General features: G+C 42.0%; 2 protein-coding genes and 1 long non-coding RNA gene across 5 annotated transcripts in view; 1 reads left to right on the forward strand and 2 right to left on the reverse strand.

Annotated features, from left to right (window-relative positions):
* Window positions 1–5,989: 5,989 nt before the first annotated feature.
* C3H15orf40 (chromosome 3 C15orf40 homolog) lies at window positions 5,990–11,107 on the reverse strand. 2 transcript variants are annotated; one of them, XM_025436901.3, is made up of 4 exons: window positions 10,620–10,777; window positions 10,097–10,217; window positions 8,349–8,476; window positions 5,990–7,124 (listed from the first exon to the last, which is right to left on the reverse strand). In XM_025436901.3, exons 1-4 carry the CDS (start codon window positions 10,731–10,733, stop codon window positions 7,029–7,031), a joined length of 459 nt encoding a protein of 152 aa, XP_025292686.1. In that variant the 5' UTR covers window positions 10,734–10,777; the 3' UTR covers window positions 5,990–7,028. The 2 variants fall into 2 exon arrangements, with proteins under 2 accessions (XP_025292686.1, XP_048964461.1); XM_049108504.1 differs by lacking the exons at window positions 5,990–7,124; window positions 10,097–10,217 and having other exon boundaries at window positions 8,343–8,476; window positions 10,620–11,107.
* On the forward strand, window positions 11,045–14,364 carry LOC118354236 (uncharacterized). 2 transcript variants are annotated; one of them, XR_004814348.2, is made up of 3 exons: window positions 11,045–11,183; window positions 11,707–11,862; window positions 14,043–14,364. It is a non-coding gene; the product is annotated as an uncharacterized LOC118354236 (long non-coding RNA). The 2 variants fall into 2 exon arrangements; XR_004814347.2 differs by lacking the exon at window positions 11,045–11,183 and adding an exon at window positions 11,190–11,330.
* The window catches only part of BTBD1 (BTB domain containing 1), a 43,397-nt gene continuing 34,507 nt past the window's right edge, over window positions 11,657–20,546 (reverse strand). The window contains exons 6-8 of the mRNA XM_025436879.3: window positions 17,361–17,448; window positions 14,143–14,289; window positions 11,657–13,495 (exon numbers count right to left, since the gene is read on the reverse strand). Of these exons, the coding sequence (XP_025292664.1) occupies window positions 13,337–13,495; window positions 14,143–14,289; window positions 17,361–17,448 (394 nt within the window). The 3' untranslated portion in view covers window positions 11,657–13,336. The remainder of the gene's footprint in view (window positions 13,496–14,142; window positions 14,290–17,360; window positions 17,449–20,546) is intronic.

A 20,546-nucleotide genomic window follows, 5' to 3' on the forward strand; every position in this document is an offset into this window, starting at 1 on the left:
GTAAGATAAGGGTTTTCCCTGTACCCCTCTAATTACATCAGTAGGCATAGTGCTGTTACATCTTTATCTTGATACTATAGATAGCCTAGAGAATTAAGAATGGCTTCACTGTACCCCAAGATCTTAAAAATATCTTGTCAACCAATAAAGCACAGTACTGACTTGCTGGGATAGTAGCTGGCCACAGCTTCAGAACAGGATCCTGAAGGTCCTCTGCTGTGCCAGCTACTCGCACTAATTAGGGGGACCCATGGGTACATGGGGCAGGGTTGGAGTGAGGGATGGGTCTCAGGAAGCCTCAAGGAAAGGTTATTTTCCTGCAGTATTTAAATATTTTAATCCTGATACAGTATGATCACAGATGGCTTGAGTATCAGCCCTACTTGAAAATATAAGAGTCCTTTGAGTATGAATTATTTCTGCATTCTGCATGAGTAGCCTCTGTGGTGGTGGTTTTTTGTTGGTTTTTAAATAGTCACCATTGGGATCCCTGGGTGGCGCAGCGGTTTGGTGCCTGCCTTTGGCCCAGGGCGTGATCCTGGAGACCCAGGATCAAATCCCACGTCAGGCTCCCGGTGCATGGAGCCTGCTTCTCCCTCTGCCTGTGTCTCTGCCTCTCTCTCTCTCTGTGTGACTATCATAAAAAAAAAAAAAAAAAAAAAAAAGTCACCATTAGACTCACCCCTATATGCTAAAAACTGAGAGGAAGTAAAAGTCATGGTTTCTGCTTTATGTGGGAAAGACAAAGTAACATTTTTAAAAAATTAAGGATAATTTAAAAGAAAGTTAAAATAGTGTCAAATGTAACTAACCTCAAATAGTCTGTTGTAATAGCCTAAAGCATTAAGCATAAGGAGTCCTGGCTTCCACTCCTGTCCTTACTAAGTGTATGACCTTGAGAAAAATTAGTTAAACAGGAGCTTATTTGCTCTCCTGTAAAAATGAGGCTAATACTCACCCTGCCAGTCTTCACAGGGTCCTGATAAACGTAAGTGACCAAACATACAAGTGCTTACGATAGAAACTAGAGTTTCTGACTATTAACCCCCCAGTGGCACATAACTGGTACCATATAAACATCTGTTGACCAATGAGAGGGAATTTCTAAATTGTAAAGCACAGTGTAGATCTAAAGGATGTCGAGTAACTGATAGAAGATAAGGTAGGGCAGGAGACTTTGAGAGTAAAGATTTGTGATTCTTACATGAATTAGTATATGAATTAGCAAAAGAAGAAACTATATCCTTCAAAATATAACATTTCAAATATCAAAGAAAATTTATGTAAATATTGAGCTAAAATTAGTAGCATTTGCTGTTTGGAAATTGGCACTGATTTAAAAATGTCAAATGCTGATGATGTTAATAGCCAGGTTAATATCCTTTTGAGACTTAAGATAGAAGGGTTTGTTTTTTTTCTTTCTTGAGTGCTAGAAGGATTTGAGGTTATCTAAAGTATTCATAACCATGGGTCACAGCTCTAAGGATAGTTTGAACTCTTGAAACCAGACAGGAAAAAGACATCTTGTGAGATTTCTAGAATGATTTTGGTTTTCAAATTTGCATTCCTTATAATGCTCAACAGACAGGATGTAATTTTCCCTTTGCTAATTGGTGCCTAAAGGAAAATCTAGAACTTGATGATAGAATTAAGAGTTATGAAATATCAGCTTTTAGTTTAGAATACTAAAATGGAAGGAAATGATCTTCTGCCCTGAATACTACTGATAACATTAATTCTGGATTCTAATAAAAGCACCACACTGTTTCTGAAGACCGTTATTTTAACTCCTTAAAAATTTTTCCTAGACCTATCCTGTTTGATTCATTCAACCCAAACACAGTTTTGGCTGTTAAGGAAACCTATGCCCCTGGCCTTTGCCTTCTAGTTTTTGTATCCCCAACAAGTAGATTCAAATAGATTATACCACTGGACTCCAAGGTAGCCTTGAGCAAGCATCTCCTCCTTTCCAGAAGTCTAGACCTCTACTAGGACCAGCTTTTGAGGAAAATAAGGACAGTAGCAGAGATCCCTGAACCCATGGTCTTTCTGGGAAAGAATGGCCTGGGTCCTGCTGGCTAGCTGGGCTCATCAGTAGGGCTACATAGCTTCAATTCCTGTACCACTGCTGAGGCTGCCAGGTGCCTGAGAAACATTCTTATCTGAGGAATTGGTTACCAATGCCCTCAGACTGGGAAAGTGAAGATAAGCTGTGGGTAATACCCCCCATATTTTAAGATTTATAGGATGGTATGGGAGAACAGGTTAATGAAGAGGACAGGTTTTCCGCCAAAACTGCTAACATCTAATCTGACTGCCCCTTGCAGAATTAAGTGAAAGCATTTACAGAAAGTATGCATCATGGGTATCAGCTGTGCCTCCAGAAGTAGAGTGGGATGTGGGGGGACCTCTGGGCTGACTTGGGTACAAGAAATGCAGCTCACAGGTCCTTCCCCAGTGTCTCCATGGGCTGATGGGTTAGTTGGTGTTTTCATTCCTGTCCCTAAGGGACACACAAAGCCCCATGTATTAATTACCAGTTAGAAAAACCAGTATTAAAACCATGTATTAAAAACCAGTTTCTCTGGGTTTCAGTGACTTCTCCTGAGACAGCTTCAGGGGATGATGTGATGATGATCTCATGGTTTTTTTCCACTGCCAGTGCCTTTAACTCCCTAAAGGATCTCCAGCCTTTGTCTGAATTACATAAATAAAGCTGCTCTAATTGCTAAAGCCCAGAGCTTTTTCACTTGAGTGTTTGCTCATTTTAAAATGTATGTTTGGTGTGCATACAAAATAATGAACATTATAAAAGTGAAGCACCACCAGTAGGAAGAATCTGCACTCACCCTGCAATTATAGCCTGTTGTGCATGCTTCTCTTTTACCATGCCAACACAAAGAACTGTAAACTTTATATACATTTGTATTTTTCCTTTTTTACTAAAGTGAGATTGTACATATAAATATATACACACACATATATTATTTTTTGCTCATAATATAATAGACATCACTCCAGGTCAGTAACTATAGATGAAAAATTAACAGCCTAATACTCTATAGAATGGATTTTCTGTTCTTCTATAGGTAGACAATTAGTGTTCCCTTTTTTGCCTTTTTCACATTTTTATGTGTTCTATGAGGTATTCTCCAAAGTAGTATTAGGTTAAAACATCTGTATTTTGGGGCCACTGGGTAGCTCAGTCAATTAAGTGACTGCCTTTGGCTCTGGTCATGATCCTGGGATCTTGGGTTCAAGCTCCAGCATCAAGCTTCTTGCTCCTCAGGGAGTCTGCTTCTCTCTCTCTCCCTCTGCCCCTGCCCACTACTTGCCCTCTCTCTCTCTCATAAATAAAATCTTTAAACACACACACACACAAAAACCCTGTATTTTTATTGTCATATTTTCTAACTAACACTTAGTAATTCACATTCCCATTAGTAACATACGAATGTACATGTACCTGTCTCCCCTCTTCCTTCCTAGGACGTCAGCTGTTTGTCTAGATGGCCATGGGCTTTTTTGCTTTTGAAATCAGAGACCTTTACTAGGTTTTATCTCCTTGTCAATCATTCTTTGTCAGTGTTCCCCCCCACCCCCGCCCCGGGACACTGCACTTCTTATTCTTTAAAATCTTTTTTTTTTTTTTTCAGTATTTTCTTGATTATATCTTGTAATCTTTGTTCAGTTTTGGGGGTTCTTTTTCAGAATCTCAATTATGTCTGTGTTGACTTCCCTTTGCCTGACTTAGCCTTGTCATTTTCTTTCTTTGCTCACCTTTCTCTATCCTGGCCTCCAGATTGTCATATTTTCAGCTTCTTCTTTGTTGTTTGCAACATGGCCTTTATTTCCATTATGCTTTTTATTTTTTTAAAAGTTTGAGTAGCCACATTTCAAGTGCTCAGTAACCACATGTGCCTAGCAGCTACCATAATGACAGCACAGTTTGGGAAGAGGACTAAAGGCCTGGAGTTCTGTTGACTTGACTCCCTTATTCTCCACAGTTCTCCAACCCCCCAACGTATCTCTAGGGAAACGGAAGGCTCTGAAACAATCGGAAAGCCAATGTGATAGTAAAACCACTTCTGGAGGAGTTTCATGTAGAAATGACCACTGAGTTTATAAACTGTGCTGCCAAGTGTGCCCAGACTGTTTGCCCATACAAGGGGATTGGCTGGGCCCTGGGGCACACAGCTAGAAAAGGATTACAAAATGCTGAAAACTATCAATTGAATAAGAAAGACTGTCAGAGGAACACATGTGTGGGCAGAAGTTGGTGGTCTTTCCCAAGCCTAGAGAAGGGGAGCTCCTGTGCCAGGAAGTGTCCACATCCAGTGTTATCCCAGGAGAAGGGATGATGAGATAGAGTCTATCTCAGATGGTCATAGCTCCTCTGCCCCACCCCCTAATTTCCTGGGTTCTGAATCCAAGCATCTTCAAATGATGACTGGCTTCTTGAAGAGATTTCCCAAAGCAACAGAATGTACTCACTAGAGGATCCCACTATACAGTCTATTTGGCAGGTGTGTCCTTCACTCGAATTAATAACCTGGCATTGTGTTTAGAAATAAATCCCTTGCCAATTTTTCAGCCTGATTGCATTTTCAAAAACACCAACTAAATGGGATTTCTGAAAGCTGCAGAATGAAAGGAGACATTCGGGGCCATGCTGACTCCACTGAGGTACTGAGCTGGGACCTCCAAGTACCCAGGGTGTTTACCACCTCACTGGCCCACACTGAACTCAAGGAATGAGGGGATAAGCCTAAGAAATGTCTCCAAGACCAGACAAGAAGGATCTGTGACACTGGTAGGTACTACAGAAGACATTTCCTACTAGTACTACTCACTTCAAAAGGAACTGGTTAGTCCCTTCAAATTGTGTGGCTTTCTGCTGTTGCGTTATGGTGCCACCTCTTGGATGTAAATTGAAAATCTAGCTTCTTAAAAATTTTAGTCTCTAGTTACATTTTAAAAACCTATAGTTGGGGGACATCTGGGTGTCTCAGTGGTTGAGCATCTGCCTTCGGCTCATGTTGTGATCCCAGGGTCTTGGGAATGAGTCCCACGTCCAGCTCCCCACAGGGAGCCTGCTTCTCCCTCTGCCTTTGTCTCTGCCTCTCTGTATCTTTCATGAATAGGTAAACAAAATCTTTAAAAAATAAAATCAAAAAAATAAAAATCTGTAGTTGGGGTCACAATGGGTTTTTAAATTTATATTCTGTATTACAGCTCAGGAAACTACTTAACCAAATCCCTGGAATCTATAAAAGGGGGAGGGAGGGTATGCTGGCAGCCCACAGCCCAGAGAACTGCCTCCTGAAGTCTAAGTTTTTAGCTGTTGGAACTTTAAACATTGCAAAGTTGCCACCTACATCTGCTTCTCCCCACCCCCTAGACACCAAAGGAGTGGGGAGAAGCTGAGAGCTTTTGGAAAATAGCAGAGCTTTTCTGAGTGGCCTCTTTTCCTGCTGGAGGGGGTAACGTGGACATGAAGCCTAGAGCTGTTGCCTTTTTGCCTCTGTGAAGGAAGTGGGACCTAAGGATGAAACTGGCATTGCAAGCTAGTGAGTCAGGGGAAGGAAAGAAAGGGATCCTTTATGACATTACTGAGCTGCTGCATCAGACTAATCCCTAAGTAAACCCTACCTCTGAACTTGCCAGGTATTGGGCAAATTCCTTTATTGTATAAGCCAGATAGAGCTGGGTTTCTCTTGTCAAGGAAAGCATCTTAACCGTGATCCAAAAAACATAAGTAAAATGCCTTTAGAGCTAACACATTGGAATGTATAGGGAAAGAGTAGGAAAAGTTTTGAAGCCAAGACCAGGTACTACAGAAGCACATTTGGAGGCGGTATGGCTTGATGGTTAGAAAAGAAGGCAGTGAGCATAACTCATGTTCTGTCGTTAGTGTTGGCTGTGATCTTGGGTAATCCAGGTGACTCTTGTCCTTGGTTCCTATCAACAGAGTAAGACTTGTACTAGATGACTGTTTCCCAGCTCTTTCACCATCAGTAGTTTTTATTATTGGTCCTTCTTGGAGATTTTGTATTTTTATTTTTTTGAGATTTTGTATTTTTAAACATTTTGTCTACCAGTACATTTTCTCACATACTTAGACAAAAGCACACATCAGCTTTGATTCTGATCAGCAAAGATAATGAACTTATTTATCTGCCCAAGTCACTATAATTTGCATTGGATATTTAAAAACAAAGTATTTATTATTAGCTTCTGAAGCTTTAATGTAGATATGATTTAAAAAAATTTTTTTTTGTAGATATGATTTCTGATAGGCCTTTACAAATACTGAAAGTAGCTTCCAGGCCTGCTTCTTTTAAGGATCTTTGGAGATTCATAAGAACTACCAGTTTGAAGACTGTAAGTTACAATCCAATGAGGATGAAAATTCAGTGACTTCCCCAAAATACTTAACATTAAATTATAAGTCCTGATTACTATTTACTTTTTCACAAAATGCTCCATAGAGTTTTAAAAAGACAAAAAAAGCATTTTTGTATTTAGATAAGCCTTTTAAAATATAAAGTAAGACCACAAAACAGTGTGACGGGTTTTCTTCTGTCACTTGTAAACTCTAGAGAAGGGAATCCTCAGAACACTGGAAGTGCTGTGGAAATAATCTTCATTTACAATCAGGATAAACTGCATTCAGCCAGGAGTCAAAGGGTCTTGGTTCTAGCTGCCATCCTGTACGATGTGATCCTGAACAAGTCTCTCAACTTCTGGAAGCCCCACCACAGGATGAAAGGGGCTTAAAGATCCCTTCCAGCTGTTCCTGTGTAGCGCGATGAGATTGGACTAATGTTCCAACCTCTCTGGGGTCAGGGATGTTAGAACCTGAATTGAACAGAAGTACTTTTAAAATTCCTGCTTCTTTTTTGAGTCCTATTCTTAATTTTTTTTCATATTCTTCCATGCACTGAAATATATTTTCCTACTTAACAGCCTCTTCACTAATAGCAATTTAAAAAGCTTCTCAAGAATGTATTTCTCATAACTTGCTTTTATTTCTTCTCGACTTGTTGCTTTAATTTCTCCAAGATCTCTTCAGCAGTTGTGGATGCTAATAGCTTCACCACTTTTTCACGAGATTTACCACCCTGGACCAAAAGGAAAAAATGGTGTCAGGATGACCCACTGAACATTTTAGTGCTATTAGAGACAGCAGAGCTCAGCTGCATCCATCACAGCTGTGTCTTTAGGGGGCTGCCACAGGTGGACTAAGCTATTGCTTTCTCTCGGTCATTTCTGGATTTCTGGTCTAACTGAAGATTCTCTTAGATTCCACCTTACTACTAATGTGTACAACTCTGCAGGGTTTTTACCTTCATACATAGATTTCTGTAATAAAAACTGGCATTAAAATTTCAAAATGAAGAGAGTCCAGATGTAGAATATTGTATTTTTAAGTACTTCTTTGTTTAAATTAAAAGTGAAAAATTATTTGTAAATTACCAAACACTGGGGTTTTATATAAACTTTGTATAAAAATAATTCCAAATATAGAACAAATTGCTGTTCTGTTACATATTTCTGAAAACTCCAAAAAAAAAAAAAAAAAAGCACAAATGCTGTAATTCCACAACCAACTGAGCCTAGGGTTTCATTTTAAAACATCCTTTAAAGGAGGTAAGATCTGAGCAAGGATTATCTATAGGGGTAGAAGAGTGGGAAGTGCCTTTCAGGCAAATGTCAGAGTGTGTGCACCGACAGAGAATCAGAAATGACCTGCCACAGGCGGGAGATATATTGAGGGAAGTGGCCCAATGGGAGAAATTTTTAGATGCAGCCTTTTAACCAAAGACTCTGAATGCCCACTGGAACCTGATCTAAAGAGTGTATCTCTAGAAGCATAGTTGGATCTCACTCCTGCAAATAATGTTTCAGTAAGTCTAGAGTGATGCCCAGGAATGTGTGTTTCAGACATCATTCCCAGGTGATTCTGATACCCACACTTACAGAAAATTCGTAATACTAATGATTTCATCTGGCTTTCTCTCTTCCTAAAGGAACCCTTTCAGATTTGTCAGTATAGTGATGACTTGAAGGAAGAGACAAGCAAGATCAATCTGACAGCAGGTACAGGGATACATGTAGAAAGAAAATGCTCGAAACGGTAGCTAAAGAACACGTACAGAACATGGTCAGTCCAAGTAAGGATCAGGGCATCAGGAATGAAGACTACACAAAACTCACACATTTTAGTGATTAAATGAGAGTTTAAAAAAAAACCTAATTTTTCAACTACTTGGAAAAGAATCCATTTTTATAAAAGAATGGCTAATGTGTAATTATCGAAGCTGTTTCCAGAGAGAGAGACCTACCTTATCCAAAACCACATCACTCTTCCTGAGCTCCAGGACCTTGGAAAGGTACCGACAGAGCTCGGCATTAGCCTCTCCTTCTGATGGGGGAGCTGCGATGGCCACGCTCACGGCTTCTGCTGTCACGTCTGGAATGAAATCAGTGAGGACTGTATCCTTAAGGAGCAAGGATATTTTGTAAAAGGGTTTGCAGTTGCCTGGCACAGAGTGGGTTTTTCACTGATAACTACTGCATGAAGAAATGAGCAAGTAAACTACTCCCACTTGAGGGAACATAAACATGATAAATATGCCTCCACCATTTCAGGAAACAAAGCCAGAGAAAACCGACATTTACCCTGCCCTGTGGACCAAGACAGGCCTAGTGTCCCGTGCCTTAGGCAACTAGAAATTGCCCAATTGATAGGAAGAGAGAGCCCCAAGGCAGGACCAGGAGCTGGGTGTGAATGGGCAAATTCACAGGTTCTGTCATCAGGAAAAGGAGTACTGAGCTAGATTGAGCTTATGTGGAATGCTTCTTAATGCTTTTATAATACAGCATTTAAACATTTACATAGCACTTGGCACAACCTAGTTCTAGTTCTCCATGGTTATTCTGGAGAAAGAGAAATATGTACTCAAAGGAGCTTGCAAGTGAGCATAAGCTGGTCCCCATGTGGGGTCACACAGCCATTTTCACAAACTTACACCCTGTCCACCTGAATGACGCGGCCACAGAATACACAAGCACTAGGTGGCACAACAGCCTACCTCCTGTCCTGTCACCAATTCCAGTTCTAAGATGTCCCCATTTTCCACACTTCAGTACCTTTCAAATGCACCTACTGTGTCTCTCAATAGGTGGGAAGAAAGCATTCATGTGGATTGTCTTGCCAGTACACAAAATACTTGTGTACCTCCTGGCTGATGGCACCTGGGATTTAATGACACATGACATATGCCGAAAGCAGACTGTTCACTGGGACTCCTCAGAAAACGCTGGCCACGGTGGGTGCAGCCCACACACAGCCAAGCTAATATGGCCACTAGCACAAATGAGGCCCAACACCGCAATCCTGAGAATTCTCAGGTCTTGTTTTCAAAGTATAAAAAGAGAAAAGAGAAAGACCCTCACAACAATTCAGATCAATGGTCCTCAAACTTCTTTCCCCACCTAGAATACCATCCCCAACCCCACCCCCACACAAGTTCCCTTGGACTCCCAACATGTACAATAGATGGAAACACAGCTCCTCTGGAGCCCTGCCTGTTGACCGACCGGCGTCCCACCTAAGAGATCTCTGAGGCACCTTTGGGCTCCAGGGAACGGACTGAAAGCCTCTTAGTCCAGTACCCCACCCCACAGAGAGAACTGGGCCCAGACCAGAGCTCTCAGATACCAGGTTTTCCCTTCCTCCTTGGGTCGATGGTCATTAAACTCAACCAATTGTCTCTTCTCTCTTTCTCTGGCCAATGCCTCTAGCTCTGAAATAGGACAAACTAGTTAATTCTAGGCTACCCATCTGTCTACATGTGCTCTTTCTAAAATACCGTATTTTAGAAAGCATACTTGGTATGCTTTCAGCATCGTATGTTCACTTTTGACACTGGATTTACACCTTTACATTAGAATCTAGAATTTTAAAATGGGGAAGCGTCTAATCCCACGTGCGAGAAGTAGACCAACTGGACGGATCAACTCTGAGCTACCCCAGGCAGAGGGAGGATGGAGGGGGCCCCCGTGACTCCCACCTCATGTCCACATATACCTGTCACAGCGTTTTGTTTGGACCCTGGCTTGGCGCGGATGGCTATGGTGACACTACCTCTGGGATCCACCGTCACAGGGCCTAAGGAAGGAGGTGGTCTCTCTGGCTCCTGGCTCTTCCCCTAGAACGACAACCACCACTCGACAACTTGACGGGCTAGAGGATACCTTCCCACACGTGTGGCTCCCTTTCGCGTTAACCAAGACGAGCCAGTCGCGCGCGGGGATTTCTGGCCACCGGGAGAGGTTTCCCAAGCGTTGGGAATCAGTTCTCCACGAAGCCCTCCGATCCGCCCGATCGGCCCGGGCTCCCCGTCCTCGCACCTCCGCAGCACGCGCTGACCAACGCCGCGAGCCACCGGGCCGGAGGTGTGCGTCCGGGGGAGCGGAGGGGACGGGAGCCGTGCCACAGCCGCCGGCTCCAGTCACCGGCCAGAGGGCGGCGGAAGGCCGCAGCAGCCCCCGCGCCCCGCCTCTCTCCCGCGCGCCTCCCCCCCTCCCCCTGCCACGGGGCTCGCACTGGCCTTGTTCGTCGCACCAGCCTTCTTGGGCATCTCGGCGCCCAGGGGGAGCCCCGCGGAGGCTCGCGCCCCGCGTGCCGACAGGAGCCGCCTCAGCCCGCGGCCCAGCCGCAGCATCCCCGCGGGGGAGCCGGGCGGCGGCGGAGCGGCGCCGGAAGAGCCCTCTGCGCCTGCGCACGCGGCGGGCGGGAGCGGCCTGGCAGCCTCGCGCCCCCGCTCCGGCTCGAGGGCGACCCCGCGGCCGGCGGGAGCGTGGCGGCTCGTCCCGGAAGGCTGGAGAGCTGGGCCGGGATCCGTCCGGGCAGTGACGGCCCTACCCCTACCGCACCCCTCGCCGCACCCAGCCGGGAGGAAGGCCGTGCTACCGCTGGTCTTCTCTGCTCTCGCGAGTAAAGGGTCGCAGTGAGCGGCGCGGCTAGCCCAGGGCCAGGAGCCCCCGCCCGGTGCCGGCGCCGAGGGCCGCCCGCTGTCCAGGACAGGAAGTGCCATTCTGACGTGCGGAACGGCAGGAGACGAAGCTGGAGGCGGGCAGCCCCGTGTGTTGCGGCGCGGCCGGTGGGGCCGGAGGTGGGCGCCCGCCGCCGACGTGGGGCATGAGGGCGGGGGCCAGAGCCATCATCTCCGGGACCTTCGGGAGTGCAGCCGGGGAGCGAGCCCGGGGCTCAGCCCTGCTCCCCAAGACGCACCTTCTCGACCACGGAATCTGCCTGGGAGGTGGGCCTCCTAACCACGTACCTCATCCCGGCCGCGTCGGCGCCTCACGCGGCGACACTCAGGCTGTTAGGAACACTGGTCGCAGAGTCAAGACCGGAGTAGTCTCCCTTCGCCCTCCTGAGGGCAGCACAAGGGGGAAAACCTGAGGCCCCAAAAGAGATCAAGCAGCAGAGGTTCCTGCTCTATGGCCCTAAGGCAGCAGCCAGGCATCATTTGTGTGGCAGTACTTCCTAAATGTAAAATTAAACCTCACTTAACTAGAACCCTTATTCCAAAACGGTGTCTTACACTCAGCTTTCAGAAGAAAAGACAATGACAAAAAATAATAATAATAAAATAAAAGGATAATAGGTATTTATTTTTTTTCAAATTCCAGGGGATGTCCACATCAGTCAACAGTTCCAGTCCTTACACCCTCTACAGCTACCTTCAGTTACAATCATCCTTCAGTACAACACACATGAGAAGCATCCAAAAGGCTTCGAATGTCAAAAACACATGAACTGACCCAGGGCACACCATACTTTGTAAGGTACGAGTACTTCCCATAAGTTACTACAGAGTGTTTGCTGGTTAATCTTTAGTTAACCAGAGCCACACACCCCATAGATGTTCCAGTTAACTGAGGTTTAGAGCCCTAAGACGATGTTACCAGAGAAAAATGCCCCTTCTTCAGCTATTCTGAGACCTCTGCCACCAACACACCTCACTACCTTCTTGAAAATATAAAAGGAAGTACGATTTTGGATGAGAATTTTTTTGTCCTAATTACTATTATTTAGAAAACCTCAATTCTTTTTACATTGTTACTTAAAAGAACTGTGATTTTTAACAATCTCACCAAACTATTTGATACAACTTCATTACACATAAGTTTTATTTTTTTACAAGATAATCACTTTCAAGGGAAAAAAGTATTTATATAAAAATTCTGCTTTATAAAAAAGTACGTAAATGTTATTCTACCAGGCATACTTCCTATCCCCTCCTAATACAGCTGCACCTGTGACACGAGAGGCCATAAATATGAAACTCATCTTCCCTCAGGTAGAACTGTGTAGGTGACAGAAAGTATACTTTCAGCAGGAGTGATTCTGTTGGATATCTTTAAAATTTCAAAGTAGCTGTTAGAAAGGTCAGTATTTTATTGTTTCTTGTTCTGTAATATTATCGCCTGGCCACCACCACCAGCGCCATCTCAATCTTGGGCATTCTCAGGAGCATCCCCCATACAGATATACAAGTACAGTGCTGCACTTTAGTGATACAGAATCCAGTCTAGACTATACCTTTATATTCTCTGTTTATGCCATATTATTGTGAATCTATACAAACTCCATTTATATTTTAAAACCGTACTATGTAACACATGACTATATACTATTATAAAATATCCTTTTTTGTAAATACATGGAAAATTTTCTTGGGCATTTTATTAGGCCAACTTTAGCAATATTCCAAATGCTAACAACTGATTACTTCAAAACTCCAAATATAAAGTCAATTTTCTTAATTTTCTGAAATTAGTTATGGGAATTAATGAGAATTCTGCAGGAACACTGACCCATCTCAGCTCATGTAACCTTCAGAATACATAAGCCGGTAAGTCCAACTCCTCTGATCTTCACAACAGTTAAGGCAACAACACTACCAGCTGTCTGAAACAAGGATCTTTCTATAAACTGTTGAAAGACCGTGAGTCAGCTATCTACAAAATTATACAAGATAAAGCTGAAAGAACCGCATGGTTTTTTTTTTTAAGTTCTCTTTAAAAAGAGAATCCAGTTCTCTTTTCCCTTAAGGTTATAAGAAAATGGAAATTCTGCTTTTAAACCATGCAGAGATTTAAATCAACATTCTTCATCTCCTCTAAGAAACTAAAATGTTTCTTATCTTACAATTATAAATATTCATGACGCTCAAACTATTTTTTTGTGGCCAGTTTTTTATGCCTTTGAGATTAGACAGTATGGTACTATTTAGCCAAGATGTATGAGAATGCTAAATTATGTATAAAATATTATTTCTGGTATTTGTCCATCTTCTATTGAAGTGCCATTATTATTGCCAGGGGAGCTGAAAAAGAAAAAAACAGTCTTGCTAGCAGCAGGTGTCTCATGCACGACTTTCTTCAATCCTTTTGTGCCATAGTGGGAATCTGGACCCTAAATGAGAACAAAAGGTTCATTAGTCATTTTCACTTAATAAGCAATTTAATGTGTTTTAATTAGATTAATGATCTATTATATTTCATTATAGTTCTTATATGAAATTTTATGTTAAGCCATTTAATGGAAAATAAAGTTTCTGCTACTTTAAAGTAGCAGAAAATCATTAAATCATTAAATTTTAAATCATTTAAAATCATTAAAGCCAGTTAATGATTAAAAATACTGACTGTAGAGGTCAGCTTTTAGACAAGAGTGAAATGGTTTTATTTTTTTAAAGATTTTATTTACCTATTCATGAGAGACACAGAGAGAGGCAGAGACGCAGGCAGAGGGAGAAGCAGGCTCCATGCAGGGAGCCTGATGTGGGATTTGATCCTGGGATTCCAGGATCACACCCTGAGCCAAAGGCAGACGGTTAACTGCTGAGCCACCCAGGCATCCTGTGAAATGGTTTTAATAATTATCTCCTGTCAAACATTAATCTCCTGCTCAAAGGGCTATGTCTTAGCTCCCAGCTTCCGTCTTTCTCCTCATCCTAAAGGTTTTACTGTCAGTGACTCTCAGCTTCTGTGGAAAATTGCTGTGACATGCAAGAAGAAACCCACCAGTTCACCCCCTGGAACATCCTGGAAGACCCTTACTTTGAGTGTTGCGCATGCTGTGTAGCACACGTTGGGCAGGATCTCTATAGGTTCTTTGAACATCACCCTGAATGTGTTAGCAGTTCCATCGCAACTGAATCCAGTATCGTTTTGTCCCAGGGTCTGTTTTTTTTCATATTCGATGATCTGAAATGTTTCAAAGAGAAGATACACTTCAGTTGATGTAACTAAAGTTTCAGAAAATACAGAGCCCTTAAAACAGCGGCTGTGTCTCTGCCGTGTAATTCTTCTCACCCCCAGAGACAGCTCTAACAGGCAGTCAGGAGTGGGGAGGATGCTAGCTCATGAGCTCGGCGGAAGACACACAGTTCGGGGAACTGGTTTTAGAACGCTTGGATTTTAGATACTGTGGAAAATGGGCCTTTGCGCCTTGCTAGTCTTGCCGCTAGAAAATTTGCAGAGCCATTTCCTATGTCTAAATGTTATTTACTGAATTAAAATGACCTGAAATGCAGTATTCAAGTATGCATATATCAAAAATGTGAAAACCTTGTGTTTTCAATTTTGTTCCATCATCTGTGCCAGGCACTGAAGGACTCACCCTCAAGGAACTTCCAGCCACTAGACCTATGTACAGTGACAACTCAGTACAGCATTTGTAGTAAGGGCTATGCATAAGGTCAAGCAGTTCAGTGGAGGAGAATTTTATCTTGTCAGGAAGGGGTTAGGCCGCACAGAGGAGAGCTTTAAAAGCTCCAGTTAGAGCCCACCCCGGGTTACAAAGGTCCATTTGAGGGGGCAGCAGGTGCAGAGGCGGAGGCTCACAGACCTGCCTTTTTTGCATACATCAGATAAAAACAGGAATGGTAAAAAAGACCAAACCAGTAGATGCTGTGTGAGGTGAGGACAGTGGTCATCTCTGCAGGGATAGTGACCAGAAGAGATCACAGGGAGACTCCCAGGGCGCTCAAACATCTTGTTCCTTGATCTGGCTGCTGGCTGCACAAGTGTGTTCAGTTTGTGAAAAGTGAAACACACGTACTGCTTAGAAATACGTGCACTTTTCTATACATAGATCACAGATCCATAAAAAACTTAAAGACCCAGCATGCTGGTGTCCTGGGGTAAAGTAGTAAGCCCCAGGTTCTGGCTGTGGCAGTATAATCCACAGCAAACTGCCACACTTCCCTGAGCCCCAGTTGTTTCATTTGGTGGAAACCCTGCTTTGCCTTCCTCCTAAGGCGGCTGTAGGAATCCCATTAGAAACTCCAATTTTGCTGCCCAATTGAGCACCTATTAGAAACTCCAGCAACACCAGTGGCAGATCATGTTGCAAACACTTCAAGTGCATCCCATCACAAAGCTATACGGTGGGCACCACGGCTGCCACAGCAGACAAGGAAACTGAGGCTGAGACACACTACATTATTTGCCCACGATCGCAGCTCGAGGTGGTGGAGCTGAGACTCAAACCGAGGAGGATCTGCCTGGTGGTGGATCTGGAGGGGGCGTGACGCTAGCCACTGGGGGAAGAAAATAAACACAAGTCCTATTTCTACTCATTTTACTCAGTTTTTATTATTCTACCATTTCAATATACCTATATCCCTGATGCCCTCTCTTGGGTCTGCAGATTATACAGCCTGCTTAAGTGGGTTCACGGATCCTCCTGGGATAGGATCTTAACACTACTTATAAAGTGAAATGGGGAGTGCTCATGAAAAGCCTTTATACCCCTCAGAGGTTTGCTATGGCTTTACTGTACTTAACACAAGAAAAATAAAATTTTCTAACCATTGAAATCTTTCAAATAAATAATTTCAGTGGGTTTTGAACCTCAATTTGTTAAAAATATTTAAAATGTCATTAACTGGTTTGTAAGAGTAACAAATTTACATCAGTGATGTAAATTTATCAGCTGATTTCTTATTCAAAAAATATTTATTCAAATAATCTCTATGCCCAAGGAGGGGCTCAAAGTCACAACCTCGAGATCGAGAGTTGCATACTCTTCTGACAGAGCCAGATAGGCACCCATCAGCTGAATTTTTTTTAAGATTTATTTGAGAGCCTGAGCGGCAAGGGCAGAGAGGAAGACTCTCAAGCAGACTCTGCACTGAGCCCAACATGGGATGGACTCCATGTCACGACCCGAGCCAAAACCAAGAGTTGGGGGTCTGACTGCACCTCCCAGGTACCCCAACCGAGTTCCGCTATAACTGTAGCAAACAGGATTAGACTATGAGCATGTCACGAGCAAAGCCAATAATGTGGTTCTTACATTCGTAGCAAGGTGTCTTTGTGAGGTGGTGAGGAATCTTTTTCAGCTATCATCCAATCAGACCTCTGAATCGTTCCATATTTGGAAAACTAATGATGCATTCTGAACACAAAGGTCACCAAGGTTTTCACTATTAAAACTAATGTATTAATAACATTTTAGGGAAGGCAGTTATTTTTTTTTAATTTTTATTTATTTATGATAGTCATACACACAGAGAGAGGGGCAGAGACACAGGCAGAGGGAGAAGCAGGCTCCATGCACCGGGAGCCCGACGTGGGATTCGATCCCGGGTCTCCAGGACCGCGCCCTGGGCCAAAGGCAGGTGCCAAACCGCTGCGCCACCCAGGGATCCCAGGCAGTTATTTTAATAAAAGTTTTCAAACACTGTTTACTTCCTCTTCTCATTTCTATTGTTTTCTTATGCAAAATTATCAAAATTCAGTATTGCATTGCATGTGCATAGTTTGTAAATACAAGTCCACTTCATAGATGTGTTTCAAATACGATTTTACTAATTGGGTGTGTAATCACGATAGTGGAAGAACACTGGTTTACTGGAAGGGAATGAGAGGTACCTAACTGAGGTGGAACACATCTCAAGAATGAGGCAGGGCAGAGTCCAACAACCAGAAATCAGAAGGTGTTTAGTTTTGAGAAATTAGACAGTTTCAAGGGCTAAAGTTCCAAGTGCTGTGAAAAACAGCAGGTGGATGTTTTAAGACAGCCAATGCACAACAGGAATGCCCGGCAGAAGTATTCCTGGAGAAAGGAGAGCTCTTTATATGCTAATGCTTCTGTGAAGGACCCCAATTCCCTTAAAACTCCTCTTTGATCGGCTATAAAACAAAAATGTTCTGGCTTTCTGATGGCTTTGATAATTCTACTGAAACCTGGATTTTGTTAAAATGAGATCTTATTGTAATATCACATTGGTTATATTTCGAGATGATATATAGTGAGGAAGAAAGTGTACCTGTATATTCACTTGATAATCCGTGGGACCATGAATAGATCCATATAAACCAAATCCGACTATAGAGATTCTTCTATTAACTGTGAACCTGAGAGAATGAAGCCAAATACAAAATAATACACATAATTCAGTAAGTATTCATAGTCTGAAGGCTTATAAAACTTTTTTAAGTGTTACCTGGAATATCTAATTTTGCCCATAAAAAGGAGAACTGTCATAAATGTGACATCCTTGGAGGTGTCCTCTGTTTACCAAAACTCTAGTAAATTTAACTTAATGCTAACACTTTTAAATAGAATTTTTCTCTACTATAATTCTTGAGAGTCAAAGAAAATTTAACCTAAATACCCATTTTTGTTATATTGGTAATTTTAATGGTATATTAGTCTAAATATGTTTGCATATCTTCATGAACACAAACGTGTCCATCATTAGGCCCAAAGCCCAACAGCCCAAACTACAACTTAACAGCTTGAGGCATACCTAACTCAGAGCCTGTCAGGTTCAGGTAGTGGGCCTGGCACCAGGGAAATAATGGTCAACAGGCCAGTCTGCCCACACTGCACCCATAGCCTAATGGAGGACACTAGTAACAGGCAAGTGAGCAAAGGACTCCATCAGTAATTACGGGCAGTGATTGGAGCAGGGAAGAAAGCAGGCTGCCACACAGAACACTGGTGGTGCAGTGCTGTGGCCAGGACCTAATTTATGCAGGTGGATCAGGATGAGGTTTCGCACAAAAACAATGGGCAAGTCAAGAAACAGACCCACCTCACTCCATTTTATGAATGTATAAAACTGACAGTAAGTACAAACAGCCCTGGGAGACTGATCAGAGATGATCTGTGAACGTAAAGCAGGGACTCTAATCGTCTTCTGTAGCAACTTGAGTGATCATTGTTCTCACTACCACACCAGTTACTTCCTGTCCCGGGTGCTGGGCTTTGGGTTTTTAAGTGAATTATTTCCTTTAATCATCATAACAGCTCTATAAACTAAGTAACAGTATTGTGTTTATTATCTTCAGTTATAGTTCAAGAAACCGAGGTTTAAAAAAAAAAAAAAAGAAACTGAGGTTTAAGAGAAATAAACTTGCCTATATCAAAAAGTCTGGGACACAAGTACAGGACTGCTTGGATCAAAAAGCCAATGCTCTTAATACTATGTCAACCTCTCAGTACAGTCCAAGGACCACCTTAAAATTTTTAAAATATATCATTTACAGTTTATTTTAAAAAGTTAATATATTCTCTGTAAAAAAAAATTTAGAAAATGCAGCTAAGCAAACAAAGTAATTTTAAAGCATTTCTAAATCCAAAGATAGCCCCCATTTATCTTTTGGTGCATTCTCTTTTCAGACTTTTAGTTCTACTTTTTAACAATGGGAAAAGAAGAGTTATTTTCTATGACCATGTTATTTTAAAAATCATCTCAAAAAATGTATATATATATTTGCAACTTCCTTTTAATTTTAAAAGGTAAACAATTACTGTATTTAATTCCTCGTTGTTGGATAATCTAGGTTATTTGCAGTTTTTGTTATACAATATTGCCATATGAACAATCTTGTAGGGCCTCAATTATGTCCTTAGAATAAATTCCTAGAAGTACAATTGCTGAGAAAAATGAAAGGCATGTTCTTAAGGCTTTAGATAAACATTATCAAATTGCTTTCCGCAAAGACTAGCACACTTTCCATCCCACAGGAAACAAAGATCGACTCTATGTCACACTCAGTAATCCTGAGTATTTTCATTTCTTTGTGCCACCAAGAAACTGATGACTGACAAATTCTATTTACGTTTCTTTGATTACCAGGGAGTTAAAACATTTGCTCATATGCTTACTGTCTACTGGATTTTCTCTTTAATAAGAAATACTCATGTTCTTTTCCCATTTTTCTCTGCTGATGTCTTTTTCATGTGGATTTGAAAGGCCATGTTATACAGCTGTGCTTTGTCATTAAATATTCACTACAGAAAGCATCCTGTTTGTCATTTATTTATCAACTTTATGGTGGCTTTGCAAATAAAAATTTTGGATTATCTACAGTCAAATTATGATCTCTGCAAAATTTAAAGAGACCTATCTCACCCACATCGTAACATTCACCTCCTCTAGCATTCTCATGATTTCATTTTTTTAATGTTAAAATTTAACTTTATACAAATATTGGTAGATGGGATAAAAAAGGATCTAACCTTATTTTCCCAGCAGTTAATCCTTTTTTCGCCTTCTAAATTCCTTCCCTTATATTTTAAATGCTCATTTATGTTAGACTGGTTTCTGAACTCTGTAGCATGTTCCATGCAACACTTATTTTAACTTTATAATACTTTTCACATTCAATCCATACTTTTTTTTTTTTTTAAAGATTTTATTTATTTGACACAGAGAGAGAGAGAGAATATACACAGGGGAGAAAGAACCAGGCTCCCCGCTGAGCAGGGAGCCCCGACTCAGGGCTCAATCCCAGGACCTGGGGATCAGGTCATGACCTGAATGTGAAGGCAGATGCTCAACTGACTGAGCCACCCAGGCGCCCCCATACTGCTCTTCTAAAAAGAGAAACATTTAGTCTTCCAGATTAATTTTAGAATAATTTTCCCAAGCCGCTCCTCCGTACCAAACACAAGTGACTTTGGAAAGGAACTGCATAACATACCCAGTTAGCCTGGAAAGATTGATTCCAAAGTTCTCTAGTTCTTCATAAAGGTATGAGTCTGTGTTTCTTTTCTTTCTTTCTTTTTTTTTTTAAGATTTTATTTATTTATTCATGATAAGACACAGAGAGAGGCAGAGGCAGAGGCAGAGGGAGAAGCAGGCTCCATGTAAGAAGCCCGACACGGGACTCGATCCTGGATCTCCAAGATCACGCACTGTGCTGAAGGCGGTGCTAAACCACTGAGCCACCTGGGATGCCCTAAGTCTGTGTTTCTTACTGGATTTATTCCTGCTCCTTTACATTGTCACAACAATAAATGGGATCTTTTTTATTTAATATTATAACTGAAAATCTAAACATTTTAAAATTTTATCTTTTTATTGTGGCAAAATATACAACAAAATGTACAACCAACTTAATCATTATTAAGTGTGCAGTTCAGTGGAATTGAGGACTTTCAACCCTCGCCATCATCCATCTCTGTAACTAAATTCTTTTTTTAAGATTTCATCCATTTGTTC

This window comes from Canis lupus, chromosome 3 (assembly GCF_003254725.2).
Source record: "Canis lupus dingo isolate Sandy chromosome 3, ASM325472v2, whole genome shotgun sequence".
Taxonomy (NCBI): domain Eukaryota; kingdom Metazoa; phylum Chordata; class Mammalia; order Carnivora; family Canidae; genus Canis; species Canis lupus.